We start from the raw sequence: 23,076 nt of genomic DNA, 5'->3' as shown, positions 1-23,076 counted from the left end.
TTTTACTCCGTTAACCTAAGCTGATAAAAGCACTCCATAGGTGAAATAAATAAATCTAAATAAAAAGCACATTATTTTTAATATAATTATGTTTTGTCTTCCAGGAATTACCGGGTATTAAAAAGCAAGTTCATTATATTCAGAAGCTACAATGGTATAAAACAACATTAACTCCAAATTCAGGGATTACCACTTTAAATAAAAGTTTACACAAAATTATATATTGTGCACTTTAAAATAAGTACGTAACAATCAATATATTCCATAAGAACGTTATAAATTTTATAATAGTAATATAAAAAATATAAAAAGTAAACAATAACTCATTATAATACAGTAAAAACTCCAAAAATAACATTAAAAGAATCAATAATATCAAGTCATAGCATACCGTGGCCCCAGCGCTCAGTCGTCTGGGCTGCGTAGCGGTGACCGGTCGTCACGCGCTACGCTGTAGCTCCCGTAGCCGCCGTGATCGTAGCCGCTACGATAAATTGAAAATGTAACGTGTGAACTAAATACAAAGTGTTAATTTAAAAATGCAGTGGAACATTTGTGTGTTTTTGTGCTTGGTAGCGGTGATGGTGGTCGTAGCAAATCCGGCCAAAATGGGTCAGTATGTATTGTAGTTTCAGTTGGCATGCTCGATCATGTGATAGTTGAACAAAGGAGCCTCAAGCAAGCTGCAAAGACATTATTTGTCTCCGATATTGCGAACACGTGTTGTTCAATCGAATTCAAATTAGATCGTACAGTCAGCGTCAAATAGTTTGTAGCAACCAAAGTAGCCAAATAGTTCGGTACACCATATATTTAGTATGGTGTACCGAACTATTAGGCTACTTTGACTGCTACTAAGTATTTGACGCTGACTGTACAGGAATGTTTGTTCATGAATAAGTTTGGAATCAAGGATGCGGATGTTATTTATTAGAAGGGAAAATATTTAGCTAGACCCAAATTAAATGAGGTACGGTATCGTTAATAATACTGTGCATTTATTCTATGTATTATGAATTTTCGGTGTTTCCATAATATTTGAGGGTAAGACTACGAGGACAATAAATATAAATTATAAAATGTTATAGTTGATGAAAGTTACCATAAAGAATTGTTTTAGGAGTAAAAGTTAACATTATTTTATTAGACGAGCCGATGGTCCTGGGTTCGAATCCCGGTGAGGGCATTTATTTGTGTGATGAGCACAGATATTTGTTCCTGAGTCATGGGTGTTTTTTATGCAATAGTGTATTTGTATGTCGCAGTACCCACAACACAAGCCTTGACCTTACCGTGAGACTTAGTCAATCTGTTTATGAATGTCCTATATTTATTTATTTACAACATACATTTTTATTGATCTCACAGAAATAAATAAATGGTTTATAGTTATTCTCATTGGCACATTTACGGAGATGTATTCGAAATACTTTAATTTTTTATGAATCCTCTTTTTTACTGCTATTTCAATCAATAATGATAAGTATTACCGAAAATATAGAACTTTTGGAATTTTTTATTGAATACGATATTTTGAACCAAATTGCACGAAAAAATTACTACTTAAAATGCTCATTAATATAAATCAGCACCGTTAAGGTATTTTCACTGCATCACTCAGATTAACTCCCTTTACGAAATTGTCTACTGAAATATTGCAGTGCAGTACATATCGTACCGTAAAATTGTAACTTCAATGTGTCAGCTGCTTTTGCACTGATTAACCATACTGTAAGTTAGTTTTGACAAACGACTATTTCTACGAAAAAATGATAAGACAGGAGCATCCAAAAACACATCGTTATTTTTATTACTGCGGATATATTGATAAGTTTAACAAACATTTGCGGTGGGTTATTTAGGTTATTCTCTAGCAATCTCATTTCCCTGGTGATACATATTCGCAAATTCCCAGGACATTCGGCTCAGCTATTGCTCAGTTATAGTTGTAGATAGAACTTTTTACGGTTTATACAGTCACCAAATATGAGATGCTAATAAAGCGGCATCTCCTGGGAATTTGGGAATAGGTATGGCCAGGGGAATGAAATTTCCGTAAAATGACCATTGTGCATCAAAGTGAAAGGGAAATGTGTTCATGATGATAGGTTTTGTTTTAGTTAAATGACTGGTTTCGGCCACCCGTATGTATAACATATTTCTACAATTTTTCATTTTTTGATAAAACATAACAAACTACTACTATATACTATACTAAGATGCTAAAGTCATTTGATTAACTTTGTAATTTATATCGTAACATTTATAATTTTAATAAATATAAATTATATTCTGTAAGATTGATCGCCTAATTTTATTTTTTTATTTTATTTTATTTTTTTCCCATATAGGTATACAAGATACACTTATGTCCGTCAATGTACATTATTGTTACTTATCAGTATGTAGTAATTAACACTTATACATATTTAGTATCTACTCTTTACGTTACAATGTCACATCACAATCTTCCCACACATTTTTATCTGTTAAATAATCTGATACTTTATAGTAGGCTTTCTTAGTTAAATTGGTTTTTATAACTCTTTTAAACATATGGTATGGTAAATCTGTTATGTAACTAGGTATTTTGTTGTAAAAATGAATCGATTGTCCTACAAATGACTTCCTAACTTTTGCCAATCGTAGCCGCCGCACTGCAAGTTTTCCTTTATTTCTTGTATTATAGTTATGTATGTCACTAATTTGATGATAATGAGATATATTTCATATTTTACAACCTGACTCCGGGTATAATTATGATTTTAGTCGTTTTGGAAGGTAAGTACACCAACGCGCTATAACCACTAAGCTGATTTTGATGAATGAAGGGTCAATCTATTCGATCCTATGGTTTGCATGGTAGTTACATTTTGACGACCAGCCTGCCTCTATGAAGCTGACAGTCCTGGATTCGAATCCCAGAAAGGGCATGTATTTGTCTGATGAGCACAGATATTAGTTCCTGAGTCATGTATTTAAGTATTTGTATATAATATAATATATATCGTTGTGTGAGTACTCACAACACAAGCCTTGTTGGGATTACCGTGGGATTTAGTCAAATTGTGTAAGAATATCCTTATAATGTTTATTTAGTCACCTGCAATAATTTACGGTGTGAATATATAGGTCATACTGAGCAACTTTTACAATGAGACCAACCCCGAAATCACCACAAAAAATTGGTTGTTTCATACATTTTGGCTGTCTGACCTTGACATTTTGTATGGGAGAGTAATTTTTTTTTTTGGTTTCATGGTTGGTTCCATAGTATTTATATTCCCATAGTACTCCGTATATTATTGCAGCTGACTAAATAAACAGCCTGTATTTATTTATTTATAATTTTTTTTTTTAGAAGCCGGTTTTAGTAGCTGACGATACGAATCTGGCCCTTGAATTATTTATGACAACCTTCAAATCTGTAGTTGAAAATAACACGCGGGAAGTTATTCTTAGTAGAAAAAAGTTTACGTTAAAACCATGGATGACGCCAGGGCTGCTTCGATGTGCTCGGCATCGAGACAGATTACACCTAAAGGCCAGGCAAAATCCAAATGACGAATTTTCAAAAGTAACTTACAACCGGTACAAAAATTACTTTAACAACCTTCTAAGAAAGCTAAAACACGAATATGAACAAAGCCTTCTCTTGACCCACAACAAGGACCCCAAGAGGTTATGGAGTACGATAAGAAATATATGCAACATTCCAAAGAAACCGACTCAACACCCGGACCTAGTTGACCCTAGTGACCCCAAACAGTCTTTGGATAAGTGCAACCACGTCTTCTCGTCGGCAGGAAAAAAGCTTGCAGATAAAATCTTTGCTCAAACTGGGGAATCTGAGGGGACTTTAGCTGCCAAAGTCAACATAGGAGAAAGTCCTTCCGAATCCTTCTTCATGCATCCGACAAATGCCAGCGAAATCAAGAATATCATTTCGCAGCTCAAAACAAATAGTGCACCGGGCCTAGATGGTATGGGCAGCGACCTGATAAAGTCTGTTGGTCACTTAATATTGCAACCATTAACGCATATCTATAACCTAAGTTTAGGTTCAGGTCAATTCCCAGAGCAGTGGAAGATAGCATCTATCACCCCTGTATATAAGGATGGAGCTAAGAACGAACCTAGCAACTATAGACCTATATCCCTACTTAGTGTTCTTTCGAAGATGCTGGAGAAACTAGTCAATATCAGACTCGTAAAATTCCTTGAAAGGAGCGGAGTGCTTTCGGAGAGACAATTTGGCTTTAGGGCACACAGGTCCACTGAAGATGCAATCTCACTCTTGGTCAATGAAATATCTTCAAACCTGGATAATAACATAAATTGTATCGGCGTTTTCTTGGACCTGGCCAAGGCTTTTGACACTGTGTCTAGACCAATACTTCTTAAAAAGCTTGAGAAAATGGGGATTCGGGGCGTGTCCCTGGCCTGGTTCGATAGTTATCTATCAGAAAGAAGTCAACTGGTTAAAGTGGATTGCCACAGCAGCGGTCTGGATAAAGTTGATTTCGGGGTCCCGCAGGGGAGCGTGCTTGGGCCTACACTATTCTTAATCTACATTAACGATATTCATAAAATTTCCCTCCCCCAAGCTGAAATAATCTGCTATGCCGATGACACAGTGATTCTTTTTAAAGGCGATACTTGGGAGAGTGCTTTTGCTGCAGCAGAAAAGGGTATGAGTAACGCCGCTTGTTGGTTTCGAGATAACCTACTGACCTTAAATAGTAAAAAGACTAAATTCTTGTGTTTTCATAAATCTGCCGCTTCCAGTCCCACTAATTCTACAAATCTAATCAAAATTCATAATTGCAACAATGTCAGTAACTTAGCATGTTCTTGTGAAGTCATATGTCGTTCCAACTCTATCAAATATCTTGGCCTAGTTATAGACGAAAACTTAAATTTCAAATCCCATATCAACTGTCTCTCCAATAGGATTAGGAAAACGATGTATATATTTAAGAAACTTCGACATTCCGCGAACATGAGCCTTTTAAAAAATACATACATCTCTCTATGTCAGTCTCTAATTACATACGCCATTGGAGTATGGGGCAGTGCTGCAAAGACGTCAATCTTAATGGCTGAAAGAGCCCAACGTTCGGTCTTAAAGGTAATGCTCAAAAAGCCCTTCAGATATCCGACAAACAGCCTCTACCAGGAAGCTAAAGTACTGACAGTCCGCCAGCTTTACATACATAAAGTCTGTCTCTCGATTCATAAACGCGCTGCTAAATCCGAATATTATTCGAAATTACTATCTAAACGCGTATTCAAGTTGCCTGTTCCGAGGGTTAACACTGCTTTTGGGAGACGTTTTGGCGACTTCCTCTGCTCTTCGATTTACAACATGGCCGTAAAGTTTCAGAGCGAATTAATTAATTGCACTGTGCATGTAGCCAAAAGGTTACTCCTCAACTGGTTGTTGTCACTTGATTATAGCGAAACTGAGACATTACTCCTAAGAATTGTTTAACATTAACTTTATTAATTATATAAAATGAACTTGACTAAAAGATTAGTATAGAACCGAAGCTATAAAGAATGAAGCATTAGATAAATAGTTAAAAACTGAAAACTGCATGTATCAACTTAGGTATAAACCTGAATGTCATATTTATTATATAAAAATAAATTTTCGTTTTTCGTTGACTTGCATGACATTTATATGTACTTCTGGTCTCCCGCGATACAGGCCTAGCCTAGTGCGGGGACTCCTGGAAACTCTGTTGTCAATCTAGTTATGCACCAACTCTTAAAAACAACCGATGTATACTTTTTCTGTGTCCTTTCTTGTGCAATAAACATATTTTTATCTTATTTTTTATAAGACTGGTTTTAAAAATGGTTTAATAATTACAAGCTTTTCATTAACTTGCAATGTACCTATGTATGTACGGGTCAAATCTTGCAAGTTAAATTTGCCCACTTCCCGGTTTCCGATGAGGCTGCAAATTTGCATACATATGTAAGTCGGGTGACAATGCAATATTATGGTACCATCGAGCTGATCTGATGATGGAGACAGGAGGTGGCCATTGGAACTCTGTGATAAAACAACGCAACCTAATTGCGTTAGGGGTTTTTAGAAATGTCTCGATGAGTATTAGTTGCATGTGGAAAGAAAAGAACAGTCAGCGATAAAAACTTGTACCAAAAATTAAATTATTGCCAAAAACTTATTTTTATTCGATACTAATCATCCTTCCTTCCTTCAACCTAGCGTTTTCCCGGCCTAGCGCCAGGGTCCGCTTTCCTACTTAATCTTCTCCACTTTGCCCGATCTTCGGCATCCTCAGATGTGAGATTGCTCTCCACCATGTCCGCTCTCACGGCCTCCAGCCAGCGCTTCTTAGGCCTACCGCGGCCGCGTGATCTAGGGCCTTGGACAGTGAGGTTGAGCCATCTATTTCCGACGTAGTCTACTGGTCTGCGGCTTATATGGCCATACCATCGGAGGCGACTTTCCTGCAGCTTATCCGCTACGTCACGAATTCCAAGGCTGCCACGGATGTGTTCGTTACTAATCATCAAACTAAATATTTTAAACTGAATGGTCAGTTACAATAGTAATACAATCACGAATGTAAGTAATGGTAGTAGGTACAACCTGGATCTATAATTATCATGAATTCATGAATATCACTTCAAAGCAATTCATCCAATTACTACTTCCTTCGAACTGTCCAAGTTTAACAATAGCGTAACGAATGGGCATAGACATTACACAATACAAGTAACACAAAGGACTTTTGTGTGACAATTGGACGTTCTTTGTAGTCTTGACTGCTTCTCAGTCGAAGCTTGATTAGATGTTAGTTTAGTGTAGGTGAGGAATTTAAGTGTTCGAGAGATGTGTGATTGGCTTTAGAGCTTTAGATGTTAGTTTAGTGTAGGTGAGGAATTTAAGTGTTCGAGAGATGTGTGATTGGCTTTAGAGCTTTAGAGGTTAGTTTAGTGTAGGTGAGGAATTTAAGTGTTCGGGAGATGTGTGTGTGTTTAGAGCTTTTTCACATTGAAGTTGGGTGACCTTTGCAGAAAAACAACTGCTAGAAAATACCCTATGCCATCAAGTACTCTTAGCTAGAAGGACTCGAATACAGACCATAAATAATTTTTGATTCGCAGATATGTCTGCGAGCGATACAACAAAATTGTATATTAAAGGAAAAAAAAAAAAATTTATGCTTCCAGCAAGACTTGAACCCGTAAAATTTGCAATCCGTGCATTGCTCTTAACCAATTGGGTACTTGACACATGTTCAATGTTATAACAAAATTTAGCAAAATGGATATAAAATGAGCCATGCATTATAAAAAGGGAAATTTAAAAGACATATTGAGATAAAAAAATAGAAGGCTCCCAAAATTTAAAAAATATTTATATATTTTCGACTTGCAAAAAGAAAATAGTACCATTAAGATTTCTTACATTTTATTAAAAAATAAATTGTATGACAACTATATACATAAACGTAATATTTCAGGGTCAAAATAGCAATTTACTTGATCTTCCATACATTTAGGACAGACTAATGTAATGTGACGTCACATTATAATATCATTTTGTTAGAGGCGTTTCAATCGTCGAGTGCGAGCGTCAGACTTTAACTCTTATTTCTGACCTTTGTGTTGCTTAAATGCCATAAGCTCTATATAGACATTTGATCCTCAGGAAAATCAAGATCGATTTACATTATTTACAAAAACTGTCAAGTAGCCAATTGAGCTACGGAACCGTACAAGAACCTCGCCAATATTTCCATTCCTTCACTTATATATACAGACCATTGGGGTGGCGTAAAGCGACATCTACCGAAAAAGGATTACTCAAAGTAAAGTGAGGTAGCTCAATTGGTTAAGAGCAATGCACGGATTACAGAGTTTGCGGGTACAAGTCCTGCCGGAAGCGTAAAATTATCCATTTCTTCCTTTAGGCCATAATTGTTTAAAAAATCAAGTTCTTTTATTTTTGAATAAAATATAATCGAATGAAACATATGTCACATTTTTTAAAAAACGATCCTTAATTTAAATTAATTTATTTGTAAATATTCGAATTATGCCAAGTGTTATTTTTTAAGATTAGAATTTTGTGAGTTTTTAATTAAAAGACATTTAAAACTTCAATAATTATACGTATATCGTCCGAGGTATTATTATTATCCCGATATTCCGACGCAGTTACATATCGTTGTAATTAGTTATAATATCTGGAGCTCAAAAACAATAAATTTTGACGACCGGTCTGGCCTAGTGGGTAGTGACCCTGCCTATGAAGCCGATGGTCCCGGGTTCAATACCTGGTAAGGCATTTATTCGTGTGATGAGCATGGATATTTGTTCCTGAGTCATGGGTGTTTTCTATGAATTGAAGTATTTATAAATATTTATACATCATATATATCGTTGCCTAAGTACCCTAAACACAAGGTTGAGCTTACTGTGGGACTTAGTCAATTTGTGTAATAATGTCCTATAATAATATTTATTTTTTATTTATAATACAAAAGGTCCATGGAATCCCAGTGCGCACAAGTTTTTTGCAGAAAGCGCGAAGCATCTGGTTGACGTAACTGATGACCAAAGAGCTGGCGGCTTCCTCCACAACGTATCAGCATTGCGATACAACGAGGAAATGCCGCCAGTATCCTTGGTACCTACTTGGTACCTCAAGGGCCTATTTTAGATTTAAGCTAGTCATTATAATACCTCCGTATATATCTATGTTATGAATCCGTTAGGGAAAAAAATGTCTTATACAATGTATACAAATACTGAGGAAATATTTAAAAAATTGGCAATGAAGTACAGTAAAGGTATCAAATATCGATACGGACAAAGTGCCAAAACTATGTACACACTATCTTAGTGTAGAGGCAAAAAGAGCGTGTATACATATTTTTGGCACTTTGTCTGTGCCGATATTTAATACCTTGACTGTACCTATACATAATCATTTTTGCACTAATAGTTTTAAGCTATAAAATTCAAGATAAAAAAGAAGTATTTATACTAAAAACTCTATATATCTCTTTGAAAAGTAGATAATAATTTATTATTAACCAACAAATTTGACCAACTTTATGCAAAATAAGTAACGAAATTGACATTAAAATATGTAAACAGGCTGTTGGTAATGGTTTTGGCATTGGAATTGGTTTGAAATTTTACTACCCTCGGGGGCCCAGTTCCTCAACCCTTAACGTTTTGGTTTTTATGTCCCGTTTTATATTTCCACACACCTTTTTATCGTTACGTATAAGCTTTTTACAGTTTTTGTTTTTTTTTTACTAGTTATTTAGGTCAGAATTCTCACTTCGTAGTAATATTTTTTCCGGGCAATGTAACCGATATAAATTGCAGTATATATACTACTTTTTATCTCTATTTCAGTACAGTCAACGCAAAAATATTATCTGCCTCTCTGGAATAAATCTCTGCAGTTCACGCTCAAAACTACATGTCACCATCTAATCATAAATTGAGATATCTTATATTGTTAAGATAATTGATATGTACTATGTGTAGTTTGATCCGCTACTTTCGATACTAACTGTACAAGGCAGCCGAGTTTTGGAACAAAAACTAGTTCTATATTAATTTTTTTTCCTATTTTACGCCCAGCCTTCAACTAGTTCGTAACTGACTATTATGATAAGCTTAACTACTTTTTTTACGTTGAATAGGTACACGAATTGCAGAGATTGCGGGTTCATGTCCTGCCGACATTACTAAAATTTCGACATTTAAAAAAAATATTACCGTTGTTGTACGTGAAAATAACAGTAGATATAGTTGAAGTTTTCTGAGGTAATTTTGGTCTTGGTTGGTTCTGGTTGTATGGTTTTGTTATACATCTGTTAAGAGGAATTCCTAGTGGTGATTTTTCCATACAAACGCTCTCGACTATTTCCTCCCTGGATTTTGAACCTAGAGCAATGATTTTTTCAAATAAGATCAATATCATCAATATCTGTGCCGCTATGTTTTGCTTTTTTGGATTATTTTATTTTGAAGAAACTTACAGCGCCTCAAAAATCGCAAAAACGGCTCAATTGAATTGGCTGTAAAAAAAGGCACAGTATACAAATATGACAATAAATATCCAAAAAATCAAAACATAGCGGCATAGATTATTTCTTCCTCTTGCAATTTCCAAAATTTCATAATGATTAGTTGCGTTTTGGAGGAGGAAACAGTCGAGAGCGAAACGTCGATTTTTGAGTTTTTTGCGAGTGAATTTTAGTCCGAGCTGCAGTTGTCCTTATCGCACGAATTGGAGGCGGAGACAGTTTATAAATATACGTACACAGAAGGATTAGTGATGGGCATAACATCCTTATTAGGGATTGCAGAACCGGTACTGTTTTAAAGAACCGGGATTTTCGGTACTGGTGGAAATAGGAACAGGGATTTCCCGGTACTATCGGAACTGGTCTAATTATTTCATTATTTTAAATAAAACGACAGCATTTTGCGAATTTAATAATCAATTAATCACAATTTCTTTTACTACGTATAATCACAATAAACAAGGCAATTTTTTTTAGAAATACTTATAGTATTTTACATTGCTCACACTTGTGCGTCACAAGTAAAAGATAACTACTTTGATGTTTGCCACTAGATAGCAAAAATGAAATTACATTAACGAGGGGATTTATATATAAGTATCGCAGTCGTATTGTATAATCCACCGTATTACAATACGGCTAGCCGATATCAAAATAAGGGCCATTTTGAAATGCGGCGGTTCAACGATTAAGGTAGGTGTTGGGTAAATACCGGATGCGTTTGAAGAACGTAGGACATTCATGTCTCCTTAATTTGGCTTTATTTTTTTAATGTTGGCAACATTGTGTAAGATGCCATTTCATTGCGCCTCGACTGCCAGTGTCCCCGCGTCGCTCAGGGCGTCGGGCTTGTGCTATGCGCAATCACAGGGAGCAAGATATTTTCGCAATTTTTTTCTTCTATCCGATCTTCGCCCTGTAATTTATTTTACGTATTGTGACGAAACTGTTTTTGTTTTAATGTATAATTTCTTTTTCGATATTTTTTATATAACTATCCAATCAAAACAGACCTAGGACTGCTGCAGACCGATATCCGATCTTGACCCTTCCAGGTAAAGATCCGAGAGAAACAACCCGATATTTACCTATTTAAAAAACAGCAGTGATTGTCAAACTTTAAATTTTCTTCAATTTACCTACTGACCTACTTAATTATCACATTTATTGTTTTCTTGATCACACTTTCGTACCATTATTTTTATCCAGTACCACTACCAACGCGACGGTAAATCAAAAGGAAGAGATTTTGGGAGTCTATTTTGTATGTATGTATATTGTATGTGTATGTGTGTACACCTACTTACGGACAATGTCATTTTTTTAATTTCCGCAACTCAAAGGTAGCCTGGAAGAGATCGCATTTTAGCGATAAGACCGCATGTTGTTTACCTGTGCTTATGTTTCTGTTTTCTTTTGTATTGTTTTCTTTTATTGAGGTGTGCATTAAAGAGTATTTATATTGTATAGGGATGATGATACATGTTGAATTTTATAACAAAATCGAGTAAAATAGATAGCAAATGAGCAATTTTTTGCAATAAAGTACCTACACATACAGATGCATATGTAGATGTGCACGCATACATACATAACTAGTTTCGGATACAAAATAGAGATAGGGCTTCGCTTTTTCCCTCCTACTTAAGCACGTAATATCTTCCAGTACATTCCTTTCAATAAACAATACATTTACACTTTCACTAAACCTGTACAGTTCACAAGATCTTAAATTGTCAAAACTTCGAAACCTATCTATTATTTTAGTCGTTTTTCTTATTTTATTACTTCGGGTAAACCTTACAATAAGAGGTTTCTTAGCACATTGCTTACATATCTAATAGCCTTATATTAGGTATCAAAGTTTGAGAGCCACAATTTCCTTCTGACATAGGTATCAAAGTTTGAGAGCCACAATTTTACCAATTTTTGTATCAGGGTTAAGATCGGATTAAAAAATACCAATTAAAAACTTTCGATGACAACTTTTAAGTTTGTAATTGGTGGCTGCAATTTATATACATTCGAGAAGGGTAGAAACCGGACCTATTTTTTTGTGATATCTTATTCTCTTTCCATTAGAAGCAACTTTTTTTCACCATCCTATGTTCTCCCTTGATGGCAAAACACTCGTTACCTTAAAAAAAAGTATGTCTCATCTTTACACAGGTACAAAACTGAAACCGTTCTATATTGAAGATTACCAAAATTCAGGCCGAATCTACGGTTATTATTTAACGATTTGCTCCGTGCTTCAAGAATCTATCATGTGCTGAGATCTTGAAAAAACGTTTTTTCACGAGTTCTCTCAATTGGTCCCAAAATTGTCCGGCATTACCCCAACATACTTTACTCAGATTGTCATTGCGATACGTTCTTCAATAAGGCGACCCAAGTTTAGCCCCATCGTACTACAAGTTAAATAGATTGTAGTTTAACCATATATTTATACCTACTTACAAAATTTCACAACACACCATGATCACACCCAACTTACTGTCACGGATAGGTACAGTCAAGTGTAAAAATATGGGTGTACACATCTTACTCAAAAATATGTCTCATAGCATCTTATACCAGTGTAATAAGAGCGTAGTACCATATTTATGAGAAGATTCTTTCGATACATATTTTTGCACTTTACTGTACGACGACGACCGAAGCAGGGACATCATTCTTTTTTGCAGTTTTTACCTATATGGTAATTAATAGACACAGTATAATATAAAAATGAAAAACAATATTATGTGATCAAAATATGAGATCTGTGATATGAGACCAAAAACAACTTGCTTCGGGCAGCGCAGGATGAATTCCGTCCGGCTCGCGGGCGACGTCGACATGTCGACGCAACGGCGCGCAATGAGTGAGCGCTCACGTCTCGCGTCTGTGTGTGCGCACTCACACTTAGATAGCTCCCGCTCCCGCCCACCGCAGCGCGACAGAAACATAGCTTCAAAAATTCGAGATTTGAAAAGTTGCTCAGCTAGGAATTGCTCTTAAACAATAGCCTTTGTTTCTTTTATGCAGAGCAGCTTCCGTATTTATCACGTGTCTGAAGCATTGTCGTTTGAAAAGCAACAAAAAGTATCATAATGGTATTAAATTTCAAATGTATGTAATTGTTAACCGAATATATCACGTTTGGGTGATGTAGAACGATCGGCCGCCCGCATTCAGGTAACATTATTTGGAGATAACAAAACGTGTTATAACTGAATTAGCTGTTATTTGAATTTGAACCATACAAAAATCATAAAATTGCTTTTTAAACGGCTACCGTTCACTCTAACGGAGTCAGTCGTAACCGCTGCATAAAAGAAACAATACTTTTTGTTTAACAGATTAAGGGTTTGAGCTCAAAAAAATTCCTCAGAAAATTCCAATTACCTACTGAAAAGTTCCAAATTCAAAGTTGAACTCAATCACGAATATCATCAAGGCAACGAAATTACTGCAAAACGTTAAATTCATTCCTCGTAATTATCTAAAATGCAAACCTATATATACGGCACGTATAATTGCGTCTTCTCAATTATGCAGAACCGGCTCAGGAATGTTATTACACCAATTTACATAAGAGCATTGCGCCGTATGTCAAACATTACAAGTGATGTTCATAAGGGCTTATACCACCTCCACCGTCGTGGAACCAATCGGGTTAGCTCTGTCTTTTAACAAAATTATATTTTTACTTTAACCATAGGTACAACTATGGAACAAGTATAAATTTTATTTTGACACTTGGAGAGACTTTACACCTCCAAATTTTATTAGCATTAGTACTCTGACATTGGGGACCTTTTACATCTCCAGATTTAATGTGTTTTTAACCATAGAGACTATACATCTCTATTGTATTGTATTAATTATTTATTTTAAGATTATTATAATGTAATGTTTACCCAGGTATTGGCTGTTGTATTTATAAATGTTGTTATGTATTTTTCATGTCACTATATGATGTTACTATAAATGTTGTATTGACTTGTAAAAGAGCCCTTGAGGCCTACTTGCAGAATAAATTTTGGAATTTTGGAATTTGGAACAAATCAAATTATTATCTCTTTATTTATTTTTCTTCTTAAATAGGCGGTTTATAACATGTATATAAAAGTAAAATACAAAAATACAATAAAAAACCTAACCTAGGGTGCCGCCGGCAGCGGGGCAGGGTAAGGTGCCGGTGGTCAGGGCCATAGAGAGAGGAACCGACAGACTATTTGCGTCGTGTCCAACACATTTTTTTAAGAAGCCGGTCGCGTCTTCTTTCGTATATGTAACTATATGACATCTATTTCAGTTCATGAAGTAACCATATTATCAGATAGCAGATTTCTGGGGCAAAATTAAATAACAGGTAACTAGAGAGTTTCTATATTAATGATCGCTTCCCTTTAAAAAGTTTACTCTTAAAAAAGACACCGCAAATGCGTGTCATTATACAATGTCATATTACCGCTCCTTATAGTATTTTATGCAACAGTTGTATAAGAAGGGTCAAAAAAGGCGAGTGGCGTGAGTTACAATGTGAGCCGGAGCCGAAGGCGTAGGCGAACATGTAAAGGAATACGCCACGAGAATTTTTTGACCTACTTATACAACGTTGCATACAATATTTTTCCTACGAGTCAACAAAAATAAATTTATTAGGTAAACAAATTACAGCAAAAATATATAGCCAAGACGCGCGAGCATACCTTGTTACGCGCCCGGCCCGCCTCAGGCCGCGGCCGGCCGGTCGGCGACACCTCCTCGTAACTCATGAGGCCCTGGTACTTGCTACTTGCTAAATTAATATTTTGGACAGTTTTTTCTCTATTTTGGCCACCGTAGCCTACGGAGACTAACAAGCAACGCTAAGCGGTCTACGTAGTCTATGGGTGTTGCTATATTACGGGTGTCACATGCGTGTTTCTGACTTATGAAGTAATTATTTTTACTATGCAACCAAATGAATATTTTGTAAGTTGGCAGCAATGCACTTAGTTTAAAACTGTATTCGTTTTGGTTTTGTTAGGTTGGTAGCCATTAATCGCAGTAACGTTATAGCTTATAAAAGCACAAGAGCTTTTATGAGGAATAGACAATATAGACTTTTCTTGAAATCTTTTATGTATGTTCTTATATTCGTGTTAATGAATGCATAAATGACAGATAACAGTAGAGGAGTAGGAAAAATATTTTTTCTACGCGTAAATGACAGTTTACTATAAGCCATGTTGCTTCATTGCTTAGATTCGGACTAATTATTTGGGGAAACTCAACAGACAAAAAAAGGGTGTTTATTAGCCAGAAAAAATGTATCAGAGCTATTTGTGGGAAAGGACCTTTACAATCTTGTACACCTCTATTTAAAAAACTTAAATTGCTGACCTTAACTAGTATGTATGTTTTAGAAGTCGGCATTTTTGTTAAGTCTAACCCTAACTTATTTACAAAACTCGTTGCAAATCCAAGGTTACGCTCCAGAGATCCTACAAAATTGATAGGACCAATGTGTAAAAGTGCATTATTTAAAAATAACTGTCGCATAATGTCAATTAAAGTATTCAATAATTTACCATTAGATATTAAGGAAATTTCTGACATAAAAAGATTCAAACGGACATTGTATAACTGGCTATTAAACAATAATTTTTACAATATTAAAGAATATTTTGACTTCCACACTAGCTAATGACATTTTCATTTTCTTTATTATTATTTTATCATTTTATTTGTTATAACTGTTAACTGATAAAAAAAAAGCATTAAATGTAAATAGATTTTTAAGATGTAATTGTACATATTTTGCATGCTATACGGCTAAATGTGTGAAACTTATAATTATAATAAGACCTGTATTGTTAACCACATTTAATGCAAATAAAGAATTTACTTTACTTTACTTTACTTTAAGCTTCATGTACTGGCAACATATTAGCCATTTCACAGTAGAATATTTAAAAAAATTAGGCCTATGTAACATCATTTTTTCATTTTTCCATCATGTCCAGAATGTCATGTCATGTCCATGTCATCAAGCTCCAACATAGCTCCACAAGCTCGTGAAGACAATTCGAACGTTCACTTTGACATTAAAATGATATCTAACCGATGTTATTTAGTTATCAATTACGCGTGAATTTCGCTCGTGCTTGACCGTACATGTACTGGCGAAAGCGAGACGTATGATAACGAAATAACATCATTTAGACTGATGTCTAGTGTACTTGCATTCGAATTACGGCTCGATTCGAGAATAAAATACGATCACGATAAGTTCTGGTTTGGATAAGTTCTCATTTAGATAATATACAATACAAATCCTCTTTATTGCACAACTACTGAAAAAAATTACATAGAGGTAACAACAGGCGGCCTTATCGCTACAGAGCGATCTCTTCCAGACAACCTTTAGGCTTTAGGCTTTTATTTATCGTTTGTATGTGGTATAATTGACAGATTCAGCTCGATTCGGGCAACCAATGTCACTTTGACGTTAGAAATATCTTAGATAGATCTTATTGGGATCACAGCGGAATCGAAATAAACGTCAATTTTGACATGTCATTTAGTGATCTATCTTTTAAAGATCTTAAACGTGTCTTAATCATTCTTCGAATCGGGCCGTCAGACTCAAGGTCTTATTACACTAGACGTGAGCAACGCGGCGAAACGTATTACGAATTACTTCCAAGGTAAATGTTCGTACAAGGGGGAAGTTGAGGTTACAAAAAACAAGACGGTTGTAACCGGGGGAGGGTTGAAAGAGGGGGGGGGGGGGGCGCATATTCGTGCCATACTTGATTGCTGGGGTGTTTTAACGACGTACACGACAACAATTTTGAAGACTTTATAAGCATCTTTGATCTGTCGCTACTTTACTTTGTACGTTTATAATGTACCTTTATTTTACTTAAATTTATGCTATTGAGACGTTTGATGGTCTTATTTTAGATACACGTGTTAGCATTATACAAAACAACGGAACGTGGAAGGTTTGGTCTTCTCGGAAATGTAAACATAACAAAAACATTTAGGTTGTTTATGTAAGATTGAACTATATATAGGTGTCGGGGGTCAGCACAAGTGTAGAGGTAAATGATTACACAGTATACACACATAAAAAATACTCGTATCTAATTATGCACCATAGAGTAGATACAAATAAAAAAGGTACAGCCACCTTACAGAAAACAGCAGCCAAATAACACTAGACCCTACTCATAGTGTTGTGTTCCTGCCGGTGAGTAAGGTTGCCAGAGCTCAACGAGGGGGGGCGGGTTTAGGGTCGGCAACGCGCATGTAACTCCTCTGGAGTTGCAGGCGTACATAGGCTACGGAGACTGCTTACCATCAGGCGGGCCGTATGCTTGTTTGCCATCGACGTAGTATTAAAAAAAAAAGGTAGCGGATGAACGAATGAGTGAATGCAGTCATTTAAGTGTGCGACATGTCTCTGACATTAGTGACCTTTTACATCTCCAAATTTGATGTTACGTTGTAGTAATTATTGATGTTACCCTAATGTTTACCCATGTATTGACTGTTGTATTTATGTGGCTATGTATTTTTCACGTCAGTCAGTAGTCACTAATTATATGGCGTTACTATTAAAGTTGTATTGACTTGTAAAAAAGCCCATGAATTTGACATTTAATCTAAATAAAGCTAAAAAAGCTGTGGTGAAAAATGTTGTGTTTCACTCGGAGGCAAAGTTTGTTTTGAAACCCTCGCAACACTCAAGATTCAACGTCTGGAACCACTCGCTACGCTCGTGGTTCAATTTTGGAATATTTCGCTTGCTCGGGTTTAAATATTAGCACGAGCGGTTAAACAACAACTTTGCCCCCTTGTAAAACAAATAACTATTGTCTGTCTGTCTGGCTGTTACCTGGCTTAAACCGTTGAAATGATTTAGATTCAATTTTGTATGGAGATAGTTTCTTCATCGTCATCTCACGCAGACGAAGCCGCGGGAAAAAAGTGGTAGTTAAAAGAAAATTAATAAACAATTTCTCATATATTTGTCACCAAAGCAACTTAAATACTGATATAAAATAATATCTCGAATTTCTACGAACCATTCAAATTACAGTTACACTCGTTCGCGACTACGATTTCCTAATAAAACCCGGCAAACTTAATTTTATCCCATTTCCATTGGAACTCCAGGAACTTGGATGGAATTTCGGTAATTCCACAGCCCGTGTACCGAGACTGTTTCGAGACACATTAGTGTAATTGTGTGCTGAGCAAATACGTTGAGCCAGCGGTACGTTGTTATAGCGCGAGACATGCACAGCGAGGGGCTGGGTAGGCGGTAGATTCAAAGGGTTTTTTTAAATATAACTGCTTCCATTGTCATTAGGGTTTCTGCTCGAGAATTCTCGAGGCGAGAAATCTCGAGAAATTTGTCCTTCTTCGAGGCGGGAAAAAAACTCACTGCCTCGAGAACTCGAGAAATAAATCTCTTGTTAAAAGTAAAAAGAAAACACGTGTTTTTAAAATACGTGACGTGTGTATAGTGTATTTCTTTAGGTAGGCAAATAAATGTAAGACAATGCTTTTTTTACATTTTTAGGTACTTAAACATTTATTAGTTCACCAACCAAATAAAAAACTGCCTTGATTCGTCCTCTATCGTTCTGGCTTCGACAGAGTTCATGTTTTGTAACTTTTGAACTACTACACCCTCAGATGTCTACAGAATTCGTCTCGTTTAATTACTATGCTTCCTTTTTTGAACATTCGAATACAATCTTGACGCGTCTTTTATTGAAAAACGCTCTTAATAAATTATGTAAATAATCGTCTATGATTTATAATTGTTACACATTTACCTCTACATATTTCTCAAAAGTGGTTTCCAATAAAAATAAATGTCAAGATCACTTATCTTCTTTCTAATGCTGAAATACGAATTATAGGATGTAATAACAAATACATATTACAAAACTAAAATACCATTGATAAATCAAATCATCCCGTTATATTCCTATTGGCAAAATAGCACAATTTTAGCTGATTTATTGTTACGTTAAGTAAGTGTGAAAATATCGAAGTGGTCACAGAACACATGTATCTCGGTTAATAATCGACCACAGATTCAACTGGGGGCCGCATATTAACTATGGGTGCGATAAGTTAAGAGCCATTCTAAGCAAAATGTCAATCCTAAGGTATAAATTACCGTACAAAACCCTACGTATGCTGTACCTAGCCCTCGCTGACTCGGTGATCGGTTACGCTTTGAGTACTTATGGTAAAACCTATAAAACATATATAGAAAAAATATATAACTTACAAATAAGATTATTGAAGACACTTGTACCTAAGCATATCAAAAAGAAATACGAAACAGAATATGCACAACTTTTCAAATACTGTAATGTACTTCCGGTTCAAAATAAGTGTAAACTAGCCATACTAACTGAAGAATATCACTATGTTACTAAACTAAAAGTAAACAAAAGATGTACAAAACTAAGAAGTCTACAGAGACAAAACAAATATTGTAAGCCCAAATATAATAACATATATGGCACTAGGCTGTATACATATATATTACCTAAAATATTAAACGATTTGCCAGAAGATGTTCGTGTAAAGTACTTAAATGGTAAACATATAAAAAATGTAATTAAAACGCACTTATTGACATCAAACGACACAAGCTACTTATACTAAGAATCCTACAATGTTTTCTTTTTTAAAAATTAGACATAAACATTAATATATGTATTGTTCTCTGAACTCCCCATCGGCACACAAACCTCCTCAAGGTTTTGCCTACGATGGGTCTTGTATTAAATTCTAGACTGTAAATTGTTTGTTTATTCAATAAATAAAATAAAAAAAGTATATTACGTAGTAAAATCTTCTGTAAGTTTGCCACATCGAGTTAAATTAATTGACTTGAATATTCTTGCCGTATTGTGGCTTGTTTACATTTTTATAAATACCTAAAGAAGTACACGTTTTGTTTTGTTTGTTTTTGAATTTTTGATTATTAAGTGCAAACCGACTGTACCATTTTTTTGATTATTGATCTCACCTACGACTCATATGCGTCTGATTTGTAAACAAGCAAAAAAATAAAATCAATATTGTGTTATTTGAAACTTTCTAAATTTCTCGAGTTACTCGATAAATACGGGTCGAGAATTCCCGTGACTCAAGAAATAAAAAAGGTCAAGAAACTAGAAACCCTAATTGTCATATTACTGCATTATGTATTTACATAAAGATATACAGGCTGATTTCTAGGTCGTGATCCAGAACCACTTTTTCTGACTATAACTGATCCACACTATCATACGGTATTTGATTAAAAGATAATTAGTTTAATTTTTATTATTTTCAAGTAAAATTAATCTTATACTAAGTAATCATGGTCACCCTATCACTTTTGACATAAGCTGTTTGCAAAGTGACAAGACGTCACATTGAGTAGGGTGACCTAATTGTATGCAAAAGTGTTTTTTTTTCTACTTGTCATCTGAAAAATAATCATAATTATTGGTGATAATAAATATCATCTTTGAATTCTGTATGATATCTTGTTAACTTGCTCCACGACCTCAAAATCAGCCGTAAACAGAGGTATTAAATTAACTGTAGAAATACTAAAATAATTGATAACTAGTTTAAATCTAAAATACATTGCATTGCGTTGTGCGAGGAAGTCGCCAGCTAAGTGCATTCTTTTGTTCTAATTATTCAAATGTAACGACTTTTATTCATAAACGACTGTCAAATCTAACAAGCTGATAAATTATGATAATCATTTGTCACTGTCTATAATTTTGACATATGTTTTTGTTAGAAAGTGTCATAATTTGACAAAGGTTTGCTATGTTTTATGAATAAGGGGGATATTTTATATCACGTCGGTCGCCTTGTGGTATGCAGTCACCGTAGCCTATGAACGCCTGCAGCTCCAGATGTGTTACATGCGCATTACCAACCCTTTAAAAACCTGTACACTCCTTTTTTGAAAAACCCCATATTGTAAACCTTCAGAAAACCTTTAATTTGATAAAATAAGCACTGTACGTCGCTTGCACATATGAAATGCACACGAGGAAGGTAAAATTAACAAAGAAACATGTTTAAATTGTATTTTTTGCGGCTTTGTATTGTGCAATAATAAAATGTGATTTAACGCTATAATGGATTGCAAAAAAAAAATTGTGAAATGTAGAAATTCTTATAATTTTGAATAACTTAAACAAAAAAACCGGACAAGTGCGAGTTGGACTCGCCCACCGAGGGTTCCGTACTTTTTAGTATTTGTTGTTATAGCGGCAACAGAAATACATCATCTGTGAAAATTTCAACTTTCTAGCTATCACGGTTCATGAGATGAGTTCTGGTGACAGACGGACGGATGAACGGACGGACAGCGGAGTCTTAGTAATAGGGTCCTGTTTTACCCTTTGGGTATGGAACCCTAAAAATCCTCCAGATTCAGTAGAAGAAAGTCTGTCAAGCCATTTCCGTCAGTAGAAAAGGAATAATTTTAAAAATGTAGGTGCGAAGGACTATAGTCGCATACTAAATTTGAATAATGCGCCTTTTTCTACTGACAAAGTTGATTTTATACGAAAACGCCAATAATATTTGTGACAGTCACATAAAGTCAAAATGGCTGCTACGATTAGCATTTAATGGCGTCACGCAGGGAACATTCCGCCGAATTTATGACACCGTGGCTATGCTTTGCTCGGCAATTCGGGCCATATGAAGACGAATGGCTGAAATTTGCTCTTAATTGTAGTGCTGGTAATTATCTGTTATGATGTAAGTTTAATTATAGAATGGCATTCGTAGCATAATTAGGTATTAAAACAAGAGAAAAAAAAATAGGGCATTACCAATCACACGCATTGAAGTGGAGTATTGTTATCACCTTCGGACAGGAGCACTTGCATGGCAGCTTGGACCATTTGACTCAGTTCAAAGGCATGCTGTACGAGTGGCGATATATTAAAAGGAACACGACCGAAGCGAGGCGAGTGTTTTGAATCGGCACGAGTTGCGAATTACCTATTGCACGTGTACTGTACAATGTTTCACAGTAAAAATGGCCTTTTAAATTTTCGACATAGAAAAGTAATAATTACCGCACTAGTGCGGTAAAGTAGCATCATGTATACACTAAAGAGTATTATAAAAACACACACTATAACAATGTTTTTTCTATGTTTCCTCTCTCCGAAACAATTGATAATTTTCACAAAAGTTAACAGTTCAAAAAATATAATATTAAAGGCTATATAATACCATATGAGTGCTACTAATTAGAAGTTTCTACACAGCGTTCACGCATCTAAGACAAAGGCTGCAATATTGCAACATTACTGTACAACTAGAAGCACAAGTACCCATGCGGGCGCCGTTCAAAATGATCCAAAAACGACTTAATCCTTACGAGAATAAGAGCGGGTGCTTGTCATTTTCAGAGCTTAGCTACTGTTGCTGGTTGTACAGTAATTAATCACGGCGAGCAATTATTGCTCTAAGCTGGAGCGGTAAATCAGCTATAGTTATAAATGGTTGGCACGAGGGAGAGACGAGCGAAGCTTCTCCGCTCGATATTTGAGAAATGTTGGCTATTTATTTTCGTAGGGTTAGGCCTTTTAAATTTATAGACGGGAGATTTATAGAGATATCAGCAAAGTGTTTTTATACAAATCCTATTTAACCTATTTTGTAACTAGCCCATATGTTGCAAATAGCGAGCTTTCAACGACGACTGATCTGGCCTATCCGATGGTCCCGGGTTTTTATCCCAGTAAGGGCATTTATTTGTGTGATGAAAACAGATATTTGTTCCCGAGTCATGGGTGTTTGCTATGTCTATAAGTATGTATTTATCTATATACATATATACGAGTATATCGTCGCCTAGTACCCACAGTACAAGCTTTGTTTAATTTGGGGCTGGTCGATCTGTGTAAGATTGTCTGTTCAGCGATAAGTCTGCCTGTTG

General features: G+C 35.5%; 1 protein-coding gene across 1 annotated transcript in view; it reads left to right on the top strand.

Moving 5' to 3' along the window:
* The first annotated feature begins 303 nt into the window (after positions 1-303).
* The window catches only part of LOC133521832 (uncharacterized), a 158,962-nt gene continuing 136,189 nt past the window's right edge, over positions 304-23,076 (top strand). Inside the window, exon 1 of the mRNA XM_061856919.1 lies at positions 304-612. Within this exon, the coding sequence (XP_061712903.1) occupies positions 540-612 (73 nt within the window). The 5' untranslated portion in view covers positions 304-539. The remainder of the gene's footprint in view (positions 613-23,076) is intronic.

Source organism: Cydia pomonella, chromosome 10, assembly GCF_033807575.1.
Source record: "Cydia pomonella isolate Wapato2018A chromosome 10, ilCydPomo1, whole genome shotgun sequence".
NCBI lineage: Eukaryota > Metazoa > Arthropoda > Insecta > Lepidoptera > Tortricidae > Cydia > Cydia pomonella.
Note: the sequence above shows the minus strand (reverse complement) of the source record. Positions and strands in the feature narration are given on the sequence as shown.